This window comes from Salmo trutta, chromosome 7, assembly GCF_901001165.1.
Source record: "Salmo trutta chromosome 7, fSalTru1.1, whole genome shotgun sequence".
Classification (NCBI taxonomy): Eukaryota; Metazoa; Chordata; class Actinopteri; order Salmoniformes; family Salmonidae; genus Salmo; species Salmo trutta.
The window spans coordinates 37,264,386-37,278,966 of record NC_042963.1 but is presented as its reverse complement, the minus strand read 5'-3'; the positions used below and the strand labels follow the sequence as shown (position 1 = coordinate 37,278,966).

The 14,581-nt window shown below is 42.5% G+C and overlaps 1 protein-coding gene across 1 annotated transcript; it reads left to right on the top strand.

The window, feature by feature from the left end:
- Positions 1-648: 648 nt before the first annotated feature.
- tmem17 (transmembrane protein 17) lies at positions 649-13,291 on the top strand. Its single transcript, XM_029758732.1, has 6 exons — positions 649-1,085; positions 1,309-1,412; positions 1,512-1,625; positions 2,966-3,109; positions 3,662-3,795; positions 12,797-13,291. The coding sequence occupies exons 1-5, from the start codon at positions 971-973 to the stop codon at positions 3,761-3,763; spliced, it is 579 nt and encodes a 192-aa protein (XP_029614592.1). The 5' UTR covers positions 649-970; the 3' UTR covers positions 3,764-3,795; positions 12,797-13,291.
- The last annotated feature ends 1,290 nt before the right edge of the window (positions 13,292-14,581 follow it).

Sequence of the window (14,581 nt, the reverse complement as noted above, 5' to 3'; positions counted from 1 at the left end):
GGAACTATCTCTGTCAGAGTATAAAAGAGAGAACAATAGAATGTGACGCTCTCTTCTCTGTTTGCCCTGCGAGGTGTCACAGAGATACCGTATACGAACGACATATTTACCATACACGTGTTTGCATTAATTAAAGTACAGCTAAATCAGAAGTTACTATGTGCTGACTATTTTGTTCTGATACCAGAAACGAACAGGACGCAACTTTAACATTGTCAAGGAACACCATTTAACCGTCTGTCACAATCTCCGTACAATCAGCACAACCCCTTGGATGTAGCGCTCAACAGTGCATCCCACTTGTAAAGCAGCTGCTGCTTCTTGATGTTCTTCTTTTCTTCTGCCATCTCCCTACCCTGAAGATCACTGACTTCATGACTTTGACTTTTCTTCTGCCATCTCTCCCCCCCCCACCACCACAAAAAATGGATTAGGCAAAAGCACAAAACAATCTGAGACCAGGCTAAATTAAATGTTTTATTTTTTTACCTTTATTTAAGTCAGTTAAGAACAAATTCTTATTTACAATGACAGCCTACCCCGGCCCAACCCTGACGATGATGGGCCAAATTGTGCTTTGCCTTATGGGACTCCCAATCACGGTAGGTTATGATACAGCCTGGAATTGAACCAGGGTCTGTAGTGATGCCTCTAGCACTGAGATACAGTGCCTTAGACCGCTGCGCCACAGTTGGGGAAAATGTTTGATTTGAAAGGACTGTCTTGATAAGTAGATTTACAGAGATTTGGGAAATTGTGGAGGTCTGCTGAATCAGTCACCATTCTGATATCAATGTATGACCATTGCTCATGAAGGAAAGGAAACGATGAAAGGAGGCACATTTGGGTCGCGAGATTTTGGGCAGAACGCGAGATTTCCTGTGTGACCAAGGGAACCGTGTTTTGTTGCTGGCAGGCATGACTTTCTAAACCGCTGTCTTGCTAGCACAGGATAATTTTTGCAATTCGCATGGAGCTTCCAGAACCGATCAGAAGACGTTTAGGACACTTTTCCAGAACTGTGTTTGTTGATCAGAGTCGTACTCAACCATCTCCCGAAGATCATGTCACGTTTTTGGGGCACAGTGAGTGGAAACTTGCATGAATTGGTAACTGAAACGCTAGCTAGCGCTTGTCTCAGCTAGTACTGTAGCTAGCTAAATAAGCCATTACCAACCCATTATCCATAGGTACCAGGCAGATATTATTTACATCTGTTGGCTCGGCCGTGTATAGGTTATATACTAGCTAGCTTACTAACAAGTAGGATACGGAAAGAACGTGAACCCTATTGTTTTACGTTCCCAGACAGTGAGGTTGTCTCCAGCCTGCCTCTCCAGATGTCACTATTCTTCAACATGTGTTTTTTCCCACTGTGGTGGATCAGCGAGGTGGTGATGCTGCACCTCAAGGTAACTCACCTCTAGAATGTACATGCACTCATACTCTATGTACCTAACTGTAACCAATATCTAAATAAACCCTTTGCCTTTTTTTTCATATTGTTTCAGTATCCAGCCCTTCCTGACTACTATAAGTTCATCCTCATCACCATCCTCATCCTGATGACTCTTGTAGAGGCTATCAGACTCTACCTAGGCTATGCAGGAAATTTGCAAGAGAAGGTACACACACACTTTAACCGTATCCTTAATTATTAACGGGTGACTGTACTTTCTGATTTGTCCTCGTTTTAGATTTGGTTCATTAAGGAATTTTTGTGGCCCTGACTGAATTCAAATGTGAGTTGGTTTCAGGGTATGGTTTGATAGAGTGGGTATAATTTGTGGAACGTTCCAACAGGAATCTGTTAGAAAAACTTTGTAAAGTACAAGGATTCCAACAAACAACGTATACAAAGTAGCATGATCAATTCACCTAGCTAACTAGCTGCCGAATAGGCATCAACTCACCACGTAGCTTATTGTTAATGTTTGTCCATAGGCTACAAGAGTGAGGACAGACATTTTTAGGAGTAAACGTGTTGAGTGAAAACGTAATTACTTTGCCCCCTCCCTACCCAGTATCGTAATCTGCCACTATACAACTTCATATGCGTTGTTTGTTGGCAACCTTGTTATTTACAAAGTTTTTGGTACAGATTCCTGTTGGGACGGTCCACAAATTATACCCACCCGGTTTAATATGGGTGTCTCGTGTGTGTTAGACAAATTATTAAGGCAATTAGCTTCATCCAGCTGGTGTGCAACCCTGGCAAAATTGGTTTGGATAGCTGTGCTTCTACATCTGCATTGCTTGCTGTTTGGGGTTTAGGCTGGGTTTCTGTATAGCACTTTGTGACATCGACTGATGTAAAAAGGGCTTTATAAATGCATATGATTGATTGATTTGATAGCCTTTTTCTGGGGCTAGTTAGGGACTGTCAATAAATTACTAATGTAAATGAGACAATGTTCATGTTGCACACCTTTTAGTTTTCTCATTAAATGCTTTCAATATTTGTAAATGAATTTCTACAATTTATAGTTGGAGGTTTTTAAGTCATTGAAATTAGGAGCTATTGGAATTTTAACATATTGTCCCATGTACATTGTGTAATTTACAGATAGTCCCTAACTAACCGCATAGGTATATCCAAAGTCAACCCAAATTTACCACAGGCATTACGATTGGGTCGCTGATTGATGATTACTTGTGTGCTGCCAGCTGTGAGCATGTGGGCAGGTTTGAAACAAACCCAACTTTCATTTACATTTTGATGTAGTCGCAACCACAAGTCTCACAAAACTCTGACATTATGGCCAAAATGATCCTATTTACATTATGTAGTTCATTTTGACAGTAGACCTATATCAATATCACAGGCTGTTTTCTAAATGAGAAGTTGTTTTTCATGGGTAGTTGCACTTTAAGCCATAGGCCACCTCTGGGGTTGGCCCATGGTTGGAAAACATCTCAGAGAACTGGTCTTGGGTGATTGTTTACGGTCTCTCTCTCATGACAGGTCCCTGAGCTGGCTGGTTTCTGGCTCCTGAGTCTCCTGCTGCAGTTTCCTTTGATTCTGTTTCAGCTCTTCAACCAAGCCATTCTGATCCAACCTCTGGAGAGAGGGGTTCACTTCATTCTGGCCCTGTTCATACTCACACAGGTGAGGTTGCATGCCTCTTGCCTGTTCCTACCATGGTAACTAGATTAGTGTCCAATTTGACCACATTGGGGTAATTTAAACCCTGGTTTATTTTCTCTGTCGTGTATAAAAGGCTGTGTGTCTGGGGCCTCCCGAGTGGCGCAGCGGTCTAAGGCACTGCATCGTGGTGCTTGAGGCTTCACTACAGACCTGGGTTCGATCACAGGCTGTGTCGCAGCCGGCCGCGACCAGGAGACCCATGAGGCGGCGCACAATTGGCCAAGTGTCGTCCGGGTTAGGGGAGGGTTTGGCCAGCCGGGGTGTCCTTGTCCCATCGCGCTCTTGTGGCGGGACGGGCGCTTGTGCGCTGACTTCAGTCGCCAGCTGTTTGGTGCAGCTGGCTTCCAGGATAAGCAAGCAGTGTGTCAAGAAGCAGTGCGGCTTGGCAGGATCGTGTTTCGGAGGATGCATGGTTCTCGACCTTTGCCTCTCCCGAGTCCGTACGGGATTGGATATCACGGAGAAAAGGGGGTAAATAAAAGTATGTTCTAACGAAGTCCCTTTCTCTCTTAGGCCCTCTCTGGCTTTGTGGCTCTACGTGGGATGGTCAGACACACAGAGAGCCACTTCCACCTCAGACAGTTTGATGGGGTTCAGGAGCTGCGGGCAGCCTGACTGCTCTGCTGAGCTGACATGCAGAGACAGAGGTACTCGGGTGTAAATCTCCTATTGATGTTGATTATGAGAAATTTGAGTTGCTTAAGTGTATCTCAAGTTAGAATTCAGCTCTGTGTTTTCAGTGGACCATGTTCAGACATTAACACAATGTGTTGGTGCCTTGAGTGATTTTGGGGTTGTTGTACAGATGTGAAGACAAAGTTTTTAGATGTATCTGTTTCACAATGTTTATGCGACAATAACACCAAGTCTGAATTGAGAATGTAGTTTTCTAACAATTTACTGTATAGATAGTGACTTAATCTGATTATGCCTTCAATCGATGAATGGAAAAGAAATAATTGACACTGAAATTTATACAAAATATTATAAGTTAAAATAGGTTTACAACGACATGAAGATTCAAGAAAAAAGGCACACAATCAAGACAAGAAATAAATGTAATTTCTATAGCCATCTGAAAGGCAATGTGCAGTACATGTTAAGGCACGTTCACACTGCACCTTACACCAGGGCTAAGAGCAGTGTTTGACTTGCAGGAGCTCACATTTAATTGGATATATCCATGCTAATAATATTGTTGCATGTTTTTGCCAGGATCAGAAAGTTGATGTCTCGTTTGTGCCCAGCATTCTCTGTACAGGGGCAAGATCGAATTTCAAAAGTGAAACATTGTTTCCCATGTCGGATAGGCAGATATACTAACCATCACTGTTGGAAATCAAATGCAAGGCTAGTAGAAGCAAAAGGAAGTACTGTTAATAGATGTTTAATTGCTTGTAACTTTGGTTGCGTGTTAATTGCTTATAACGTTGTTCGCGTGTTTGTCCATTAACCAGGGCTTTGGAATACAAGTGTGAATCCTTAGCCCAGGGCTAACAAATGCTGAAACACAGGCTAAGCTATCTCAGGGCCAGTCAAGCCTGGGGAAAAGCTAGCCCGGGGCTAAGAACAAGGCAGTGTGAAAAGGACTTTATTGTCCCATGGTCAAAATAGTTGCAGAAACTCCCTCTAGTCTCCATCCATCTTGAAGGGTTTATAGTAGCAGTCTGTCACATTTGCCAATGTGTTTCCCTGCCTGGTTCCCAGCTCAAAAGGTGCTTTATTGCTAGGAGGGGCAGACCCTGATAGTCTGGCGACCATCCTCTCCTCCAGATCTGCTTCGGCCCCTCTCCCATTGGAGTGGAACCTGAAGGTCTTGGCCAGGCTGAGTTTCTGGAGCCTATGTAGACTCTCACTTTGGGGGTCGAGGACATCTGTGGTAAAACTCCCATTTCCTCTTCATCCTCCTCTTCAAGGTCTGCTGGTTCAACCCGAGAAGAATGTTACCATTCAGAGTAGGCACATTCCAAAATGAGCTCTGAATGTAGTTTTTAGAGGTACTAGCTGCTAATACAAAGAACAATGCAAAACTGGTATAACCCAAGGGGTTATGGAGCAGGTTTTCATCAAGGATCTCTCTGTACTTTGCTCTGTTCATCTTTCCCTCAATCCTGACTAGTCTCCCAGTCCCTGCCGCTGAAAAACATCCCCACAGCATGATGCTGCCCCACCATGCTTCACCATAGGGATGGTATTGGCCATGTGATGTGCGGTGCCTGGTTTCCTCCAGGCCTGACGCTTGGCATTCAGGCCAAAGAGTTCAATCTTGGTTTCATCAGACCATGGTCTGAGAGTCCTTTAGGTGCCTTTTGGCAAACTCCAAGCGGGCTGTCATGTGCCTTTTACTGAGGAGTGGCTTCCGTCTGGCCACTCTACCATAAAGGCCTGATTGGTGGAGTGCTGCAGAGATGGTTGTCCCTCTGTCAGAGTGACCATCGGGTTCTTGGTCACCTCCCTGACCTAGGCCCTTCTCCCCTAGTTGCTCAGTTTGGCCGGGCAGCCAGCTCTAGGATGAGTATTGGTGGTGCCAAACTTCTTCCATTTAAGAATGATGGAGGCCACTGTGTTCTTGGGGACCTTCAATGCTGCAGAAACATTTTGGTACCCTTCCCCAGATCTGTGCCTCGACACAATCCTGTTTCTGAGCTCTACGTACATTTCCTTCTGCCTCATGGCTTGGTTTTTCCTCTGACATGCACTGTCCACTGTGGGACCTTATTTTGACAGGTGTGTGCCTTTCCAAATCATGTCCAATTAATTGAATTTACTACAGGTGGACTCTAATCAAGTTGTATTAACATCTCAAGGATGATCAATGGAAACACGATGCATCTGAGCTCAATTTCGAGTCTCATAGTAAATGGTCTGAACACTTATGTAAATAAAGTATTTCTGTTTTTTATTTTGAATACATTTGCAAAAAAACAAATTAAAAACTGTTTTTGCTTTGTCATTATGGGGTATTGTGTGAAGATTGATGAAGAAAAATGTTTATTTACTCAATTTTAGAATAAGGTAACAACATTTGGAAAAAGGGAAGGGGTCTGAATACTTTCCAAATGCACTGCATAGCCAAGGTCACTGAATAAGTGTATAGTAATCTTTACTGAAGTAGTAATTACTCAGAAGGGAAAAATATCAAATATTTGTTAATTAATTGTATCACTTACAACCATAAAATTGCTATTTACAGCATAACAATACAATTGATGGTCCATATACTCATAAACAAAAAACACCATACATTTAGTTAATTATTAAAAAACACAATTTCTTAAGCTGGGTAACATTATCTGCCAAAGTAACACCTTAAAGCGGCAATCAGCAGTTGAAACAATAACAAAGTCAAATCAAATGTTATTTGTCACATGCGCCGAATACAACAGGTGAAATGCTTACTTACAAGCCCCTATCCAACAATGCAGTTTAAAAAATATGAATAAGAATAAGAATTAAAAGTAACAAGTAGTCAAAGAGCAGCAATAAAATAATAATAGCAAGACTATTTACAGCAGGTACAGGCACAGAGTCAATGTGCGGGGGCACCGGTTAGTCAAGGAAATGGAGGTAATATGTACATGTAGGTAGAGTTATTAAAGTGACTATGCATAGATACTAACAGAGAGCAGCAGTGGTGTGAAAGAGGGGGGCAATGCAAATAGTCTGGGTAGCCATTTGATTAGCTGTTCAGGAGTCTTATGGCTTGGGGGTAGAAGCTGTTTAGAAGCCTCTTGGACCTAGACTTGGTGCTCCAGTACCACTTGCCATGCAGTAGCAGACAGAACAGTCTATGACTAAGGTGGCTGGAGTCTTTGACAATTTTTAGGGTTTTCCTCTGACACCACCTGGTATAGAGGTCCTGGATGGCAGGAAGTTTGACCCCAGTGATGTACTGGGCCGTATGCACTACCCTTTGTAGTCCCTTGCGGACGGAGGCCGAGCAGTTGCCATACCAGGCAGTGATGCAACCAGTCAGGATGCTCTCGATGGTGCAGCTGTAGAACCTTTTGAGGATCTGAGGACCCATGCCTGAGGGGGAATAGGTTTTGTCGTGCCCTCTTCACGACTGTCCACAAAGTGGTCTCCCGCCACTGTTTTGGTAAAGCTGGGATGGGGCTGGAGAAATGTAACCACTAGAATGGATAGACAGAGTTATGGATGCAAGGATTGACCATCCATGGTATAAAAATTATATTTGGAACCATGTTTTGAGGCTGTACAGTGTTTGTTTACATTCACTTTACTTACAAACATTGGAGTAAAACAAACTTGTATTTTGGGTTCAGATAGGGAATGACAGTTGAACTAAGCTCATGAGGCATTTATTCTTCTAGAATCAATGGGTAAATATCATTCATGTATAAGTTCAAAAATGGATGCAGATACAAAAATGGATGTAGCAACTACTGATTGTCCTTTAACATATACACAGACACTGGAAATTAACTTTTTTATATACATAAATCTGAGTTCTCATAAGAGGCTTTGCTTTGCTGAGCAGTTTGTTTTCACGTGTGCTACCTGCCTGCCAGGCCATCACTTTACTGACTTTATTGTCCCCATGGGGAAATTTTGTTGCAGCATCATGTACATGTTTAAAATGGCATATAAATACAGTAGAAAACAAATTGACAATGCAACATTCATAACAATTACATTGCAATAAAAAGAGACTAGCCCGCTGGCCTTACTGGGTCGATAGGAAAATTAGCCTGAGCTATGTAGGAGGGATATTACACCTGGCACAAATTATTGTCTAGTACTGTTTTTCCTGCTGAGGGGTGCCCTGTACCTGCACCTAGAGGGGAGTAATTCAGTCCGGGTACAGGGGGTGGCTTGGGTCTAAAATATTTTTGTGAGAATTGAGGAGGGCCTTGACCTTAAAGATCTCATCCAGGCCTGTCTGGTTGACTCCAAGTACCTTGCTTGCTGTGGTGATAATCCTTCTCAGCATATTTCTCTGGCTGACAGTGGCATTGCCAAACCAACAAACAATACAAAAAGTTAAAATACTCTCATTGAAAGATTTGTAAAACAGAGTCAGTATCGTACAGTCTACATTTAAAGAGCCCAGCTTTTTGAGAAAGTACAGTCTGTTGGCTGTTTTTATAGATCAGGTCTGTACATTTACTCTACTGAAGCTTATTGTCCAAGAGGACACCCAGGTATTTGTATTCCTCTACAATCTCTATATTCTGGCCTCTGATAGATGTTGCAGAGGTAGGTGTTGTATGCTTCATGAAGTCTATGCACATCTCTTTGGTCTTGTTGGTATTGAAGACCAAGTGAGAATCGCCACTACACTCTACAAAGTCATTTAGGACTGGGCCATGGTGTTCCTCGTCATTATGCAACAGGCTGATCAAGACAGTTTCATCAGCAAACTTAACGAGGTGTCTATCAGGATGGGAAATATTACAACTATTAGTGTAGCTACAGGAGTGGGGACAAAACACATCCCTGTGGAGAGCCTGTGTTGGTGGTGCGTATGTTTGACACGTGACCCACTGTGACCTCTGGCTCAGGAAGTCCAACAGCCACAAAACCAGCCCCCTATCAAAGGAGAAGTCCCTTATGAGTCTCTGACAGAATGTAAGGCTGGATTGTATTGAAGGCAGAAGAAAAGTCACCAAACAGACCCCTGACATATGATTTGGCACCCTCTAGATGTCTATAGACCATGTTGAGGTGAGTAAGAATAGCATCATCAACTCCTCTGCTGGGCTGAAACAGGTTGAAGAGCTTCTGGGTGGCACTGAGAATATGACTTTTCACAATTTTCTCAAAGTCATTCAGCACAGAGGGATTAGATGCTTTAGGAATGGGTATAATTATTGAGTTATTCCACAATACATCGTGTTGGGGGGGGGGGCTCTGGTGTAAAGTACTTAAGTAAAACTACTTTAAAGTAACCTGTAACCCGTACATTGACTCGGTACCCCCTGTACAGTACAACACCTCTGAATTATTTTATTGTGTTAATTTACTAAATAAACTAAAGTTAAAGTATTTGATTAAGTACTAAAGTAGTTTATTTGGGTATATGTACTTTACTATTTATATTTTTGACAATTATTACTTGTGCCATCTGGTTTGCTTAAATATAAGTAATTTGAAATGATAACCAAATACTTTTGGACTTTACTCAACTAGTATTTTACTGGGTGAATTTCACTTTCACTATTACTTGAGTCATTTCTATTAATGTATCTTTACTTTTACTCAAGTACTGTATGACAATTGGGTACTTTTTCCACCATTGCTGAATATGGAATACCGTTTCGGTCTTTGCTTGTCAAAAAAGATAAACGTCAAATAACACTATTTGACACGTCAAATAACATATTATAAAATGTTATGTGAGCTGAATTTGCATGTGCAAGCCAAGCACAACCACTACGGTCAGTAGCACCAAAGATTTGTATAATTCATCTCGTTGTTTTATGTGTTTGCACAGTCAAAGCTGAAAAAAAGTCAATGCAACCAGCCTGAAAACAAAACTGCAATCATTTTCAATATTCTAAGCAATGACTTAGGAATCCATGTGACTAAGAATTAGCTATGCAGCAACTTGTTGTTCTCCTATTGAAATAGAAATTCAGTTCATGAAAACAACTAGCTAGCAAGCCCTGTTGCCCCAAGCTAACGTCATAAGCAGCTAGTTAGCTTCATTTGGCTAGGTGTGTGGCTTGACCCGGACCGGGTCCGAAAATCAACCATATATGAAAACTGTTTTATAAATTAGGGGTATTTTAGATGACGACGCCTAGCTAGATACTGTAGTTAGCTACTGAATCAACGGATGTCGGGTGGCTATGTTTTGGGGAAGAACATTGTTTGCATTCATTAGTGTCAGACTGGGTGCGCAACTGGTCAACTGGAGTCAGGTGCAGGAGAGCAGAGATGAGTGAACAGGCACACTTTTATTGGCAAAAGCAAATCAGTCGGACACAACAACGTCACAACACTCCAGCCAAAGGCAAAAGCGAATAGCGCACTAGTCACACAAATAATGTACAACAATACAATACCACGGGTTCAAAACAATACCCGGAAAAAAACAGCCTGCTGCGTCACACAATAAACGTAACGAACAATTACACACACAGACATGGGGGGGAACAGAGGATAATATACACGTAGAGTGATGAGGGGATGTAAACCAGGTGTGCGGGAAAACAAGACAAAACAAATGGAAAATGAAAAGTGGAGCAGCGATGGTTAGAAGACCGGTGACGCCGAGCGCCGCCCGAACAAGAAGAGGAGCAGACTTCGGCGGGAGTCGTGAAAATTAGCTAGTTAACTTTTGGACCAACACTGTCCCCAAGCTTGTGGAAGTGTTTCTGCCTCGTGCAGCAATGGTAGGTACGTGAGACAAAACTTTACCAGCATCATAGCATATATCAGTGAATCGCTGTGACATATGAAATAGGAGTGATGCTATAATCAATGTGTAATAACTATGTAAAAAATGTATGAACCTGCTAAATTATGACTTGTAGTTTTAGCTAAATCTAACCTTAACCTCATTCTCCTAACCTGCTAGGTTAGTTCTCCTAACCTCCCATGTTAATTAGCCTAACCTGCCACGTTAATTCTCCTAAGCTGCCATGTTAATTCTTCTACCCTGCCAATTGTTATCCTATCCTGCCTAACCAGCTTAGCTAAAATGCTACAAGGAAGCAGCCACGCAAAAGTCTGTTGTTTCCATACACCCACTTATGTGTATCCTCCCACTTATTTTTCAACGGCCACTTTCACACACTTCGCCAAAGACAACTCTGACTCCACGTGCCGAGACTGATCTACAAAGAACCTTGCATCATAAACAACTACTACTTATTATTTGTAAATCAGTCACAATTTACCCATGACACATTACACCTCTGTTCCGCCAGCAAGAATAAGCAATACCTAGCAAGAATAAGGCATTGACCTCAGCGATTTCACTTCCAAAATAGTGCTGAGCGATCAACCGTAATTTCTGTAATTTTTCTGTTTTTACACAGCTCATTGAGCAACGTCATTTTAATTATTTGAATTCCATTTAGTTCGTTTTTTTTCTGAGCTCAATGTGTGCATTGTGTAGTTTCTCTAGAGATAAATCAACTCAAGCCCAAACTGTACTATGTAAACTCAGCAAAAAAAGAAACATCCTCTCACTGTCAACTGCGTTTATTAACAGCAAACTTAACATGTGTAAATATTTGTATGAACATAAGATTCAACAACTGAGACAAACTGAACAAGTTCCACAGACGTGTCCCTGAACAAAGAGGGGGTCAAAATCAAAAGTTAGTCACTATCTGGTGTGGCCACCAGCTGCATTAAGTACTGCAGTGCATCTCCTTCTCATGGACTGCACCAGATTTGCCAGTTCTTGCTGTGAGATGTTACCCCACTCTTCCAACAAGGCACCTGCAAGTTCCCGGACATTTCTGGGGGGGAATGGCCCTAGCCCTCACCCTCCGATCCAACAGGTCCCAGACGTGCTCAATGGGATTGAGATCCGGGCTCTACGCTGGCCATGGCAGAACACTGACATTCCTGTCTTGCAGGAAATCATGCACAGAATGAGCAGTATGGCTGGTGGCATTGTCATGCTGGAGGGTCATGTCAGGATGAGCCTGCAGGAAGGGTACCACGAGGGAGAAGGATGTCTTCCCTGTAACGCACAGCGTTGAGATTGCCTGCAATGACAACAAGCTCAGTCCGATGATGCTGTGACACACCGCCCCAGACTATGACGGACCCTCCACCTCCAAATTGATCCCGCTCCAGAGTACAGGCCACGGTGTAACACTCATTCCTTCGACAATAAACGCGAATCCGACCATCACCATTAAGACAAAACCGCGATCCGTCAGTGAAGAGCACATTTTGCCAGTCCTGTCTGGTCCAGCGACGGTGGGTTTGTGCCCATAGGCGACGTTGTTGCCGGTGATGTCTGGTGAGGACCTGCCTTACAACAGGCCTACAAGCCCTCAGTCCAGCCTCTCGTGGACAGTTTGAGCACTGACGGAGGGATTGTGTGTTCCTGGTGTAACTCAGGCAGTTGTTGCCATCCTGTACCTGTCCCGCAGGTGTGATTTTCGGATGTACCGATCCTGGGCAGGTGTTACGTGGTCTGCCACTGTGTACACAATCAGCTGTCCGTCCGGTCTCCCTGTAGCACTGTCTTAGGCGTCTCACAGTACGGACATTGCAATTTATTGCCCTGGCCACATCTGCAGTTCTCATGCCTCCTTGCAGCATGCCTAAGGCACATTCACGCAGATGAGCAGGGACCGTTGGCATCTTTCTTTTGGTGTTTTTCAGCATCAGTAGAAAGGCCTCTTTAGTGTCCTAAGTTTTCATAACTGTGACCTTAATTGCCTATCGTCTGTAAGCTGTTAGTGTCTTAACGACCATTCCACAGGTGCATGTTCACTAATTGTTTATGGTTCATTGAACAAGCATGGGAAACAGTGTTTAAACCCTTTACATTGAAGATCTGTGAAGTTATTTGGATTTATACAAATGATCTTTTAAAGACAGGGTCACCCTGATCCGTTTCACCTGTCTTTGTGCTTGTCTCCACCCCCCTCCAGGTGTCACCCATCTTCCCCAGTGTATTTATACCTGTGTTCTCTGTTTGTCTGTTGCCAGTTCGTTTTGTTTCGTCAAGCCTACCAGCGTGTTTCCCGTGCTCCTGTCCTTCTCCAGTTCCTGTTTCCTAGTTTTGACCATTCTGCCTGCCCTGACCCTGACTGCCGTCCTGTACCTTGTCCCACCACACTGGATTATTGACCCCTACCTGCCCTGACCCTGCCTGCCGTTCTTTACCTTTCGGACTCTGCTCTGAATTACTGACCTCTGCCTGCCCTTGATCTGTCGTTTGCCTCCCCCCGTTTTTGTACTAAACTTTTGTTACTTCGAAACTGTCTGCATCTGCGTCTTCTCCTGAGCCTTGACAGTAGTATGGAGTTGTATTTTCCAACAGGCCAATATTATACATAGTTTAGAGAAGAAAACATGGTTATTAACTACAATAATCCATTGCACCTACTTGTCCGGTCTGTGTTTCTTTTATACTTGCTACATAAGAGACAGAAGAACCCGTGATGAAGAGAAGAGCCATTCTTATTATACCTCAGTGGAAAAGAGCAGTTGCTTAGCAAGGTATCTCTACCTGAAAATACATGATCAAAGTGATTAATAGTTGGTATGCCTTATTTACTTTGAAGAACTACAAATATTGTGATTTTGCCAGACAGCATAGGCAGCAGATCTATAGAGATGAGATGATGACTTGGAATGAAAGAAAAGTAATCAAATAAAACAAATGAAATATTCACAACTTAAATATTTTATCTAAATAAAGTAATGTGAATGAATGATGTTTAATAAGTTTAAAGCAGTGATGGGCAGTCACTACCATCAAGGGACTTTATTAATTGTTTTAGTCTGTGTTACACCTTTCAACCCACATAATGCATAGTGCATTTAATGCCCCCCAAAATTTCGAAACTGAAATGGAAAACCATGATAATTTTGGTATATCAAACCGAAACCAAACTCAAAAAGCACTAATCGCTCAGCATTAACTCAAAATAAAAAGTCCCGCAATGAAGATGGTAAAAATAATACAAATGGTCGAATTAGTAGCATTTTATTAGGAAATGTTAGTAGACCTACAATTGTGAAAACTTAATAGCACAAATAATAATATAGCATTGACAATATTGTTAACAGCATTAAAAGTAATGATTTGGATTACTGCCTGACCTCTGCCTGCCCTGACCCTGACTGCCGTTCTGTACCTTTCGGACTCTGCTCTGGGTTACTGACCTCTGCCTACTCTTGACCTGTCGTTTGCCTGCCCCCCTGTTTTTGTAATAAACTTTTGTTACTTTGAAACTGTCTGCATCTGGGTCTTCTCGTGAGCCTTGACAGTACGAACTGACCATGATGGACCCAGCAGACTCGGACCAGATCCGAAACTTATCAAGAGAACGACCCTAGTCATCCCTACTGCCTTTGATATGGTGGACTCACTAAACACAAATACTTAATTTGTAAATTATGTCTGAGTGTGTCCCTGGCTATCCGTAAAAAAAAAAAAAAAGACACACACACACTTGAAGAAGTCGGAAGTTTACATACACTTAGGTTGGAGTCATTAAAACTCATTTTCCAACCACTCCACAAATTTCTTGTTAACAAACTATAGTTTTGGCAAGTCGGTTAGGGCATCTACTTTGTGCATGAAACAAGTCTGTTAATCAATAATGTGGCTGTTGAGCAAGTCGAGGAGACTAAATTACTTGGAGTTAGCTTGGATTGTAAACTGTCACGGTCAAAACATATTGAGTCAATGGTTGTAAAGATGGGCGAGGTCACACCACACTCCACAAAGGAAGTCCTGCAGGCTCTAGTTGTGTCTAATATTGA

Coding starts and splice junctions, on each gene's coding strand:
- tmem17 (XM_029758732.1), top strand. CDS start 971: ATGGAGCTTCCAGAACCGATCAGAAGACGTTTAGGACACTTTTCCAGA. Junction 1,413..1,511: donor TGGTGATGCTGCACCTCAAG/GTAACTCACCTC, acceptor ATATTGTTTCAG/TATCCAGCCCTTCCTGACTA. Junction 3,110..3,661: donor CCCTGTTCATACTCACACAG/GTGAGGTTGCAT, acceptor TTTCTCTCTTAG/GCCCTCTCTGGCTTTGTGGC.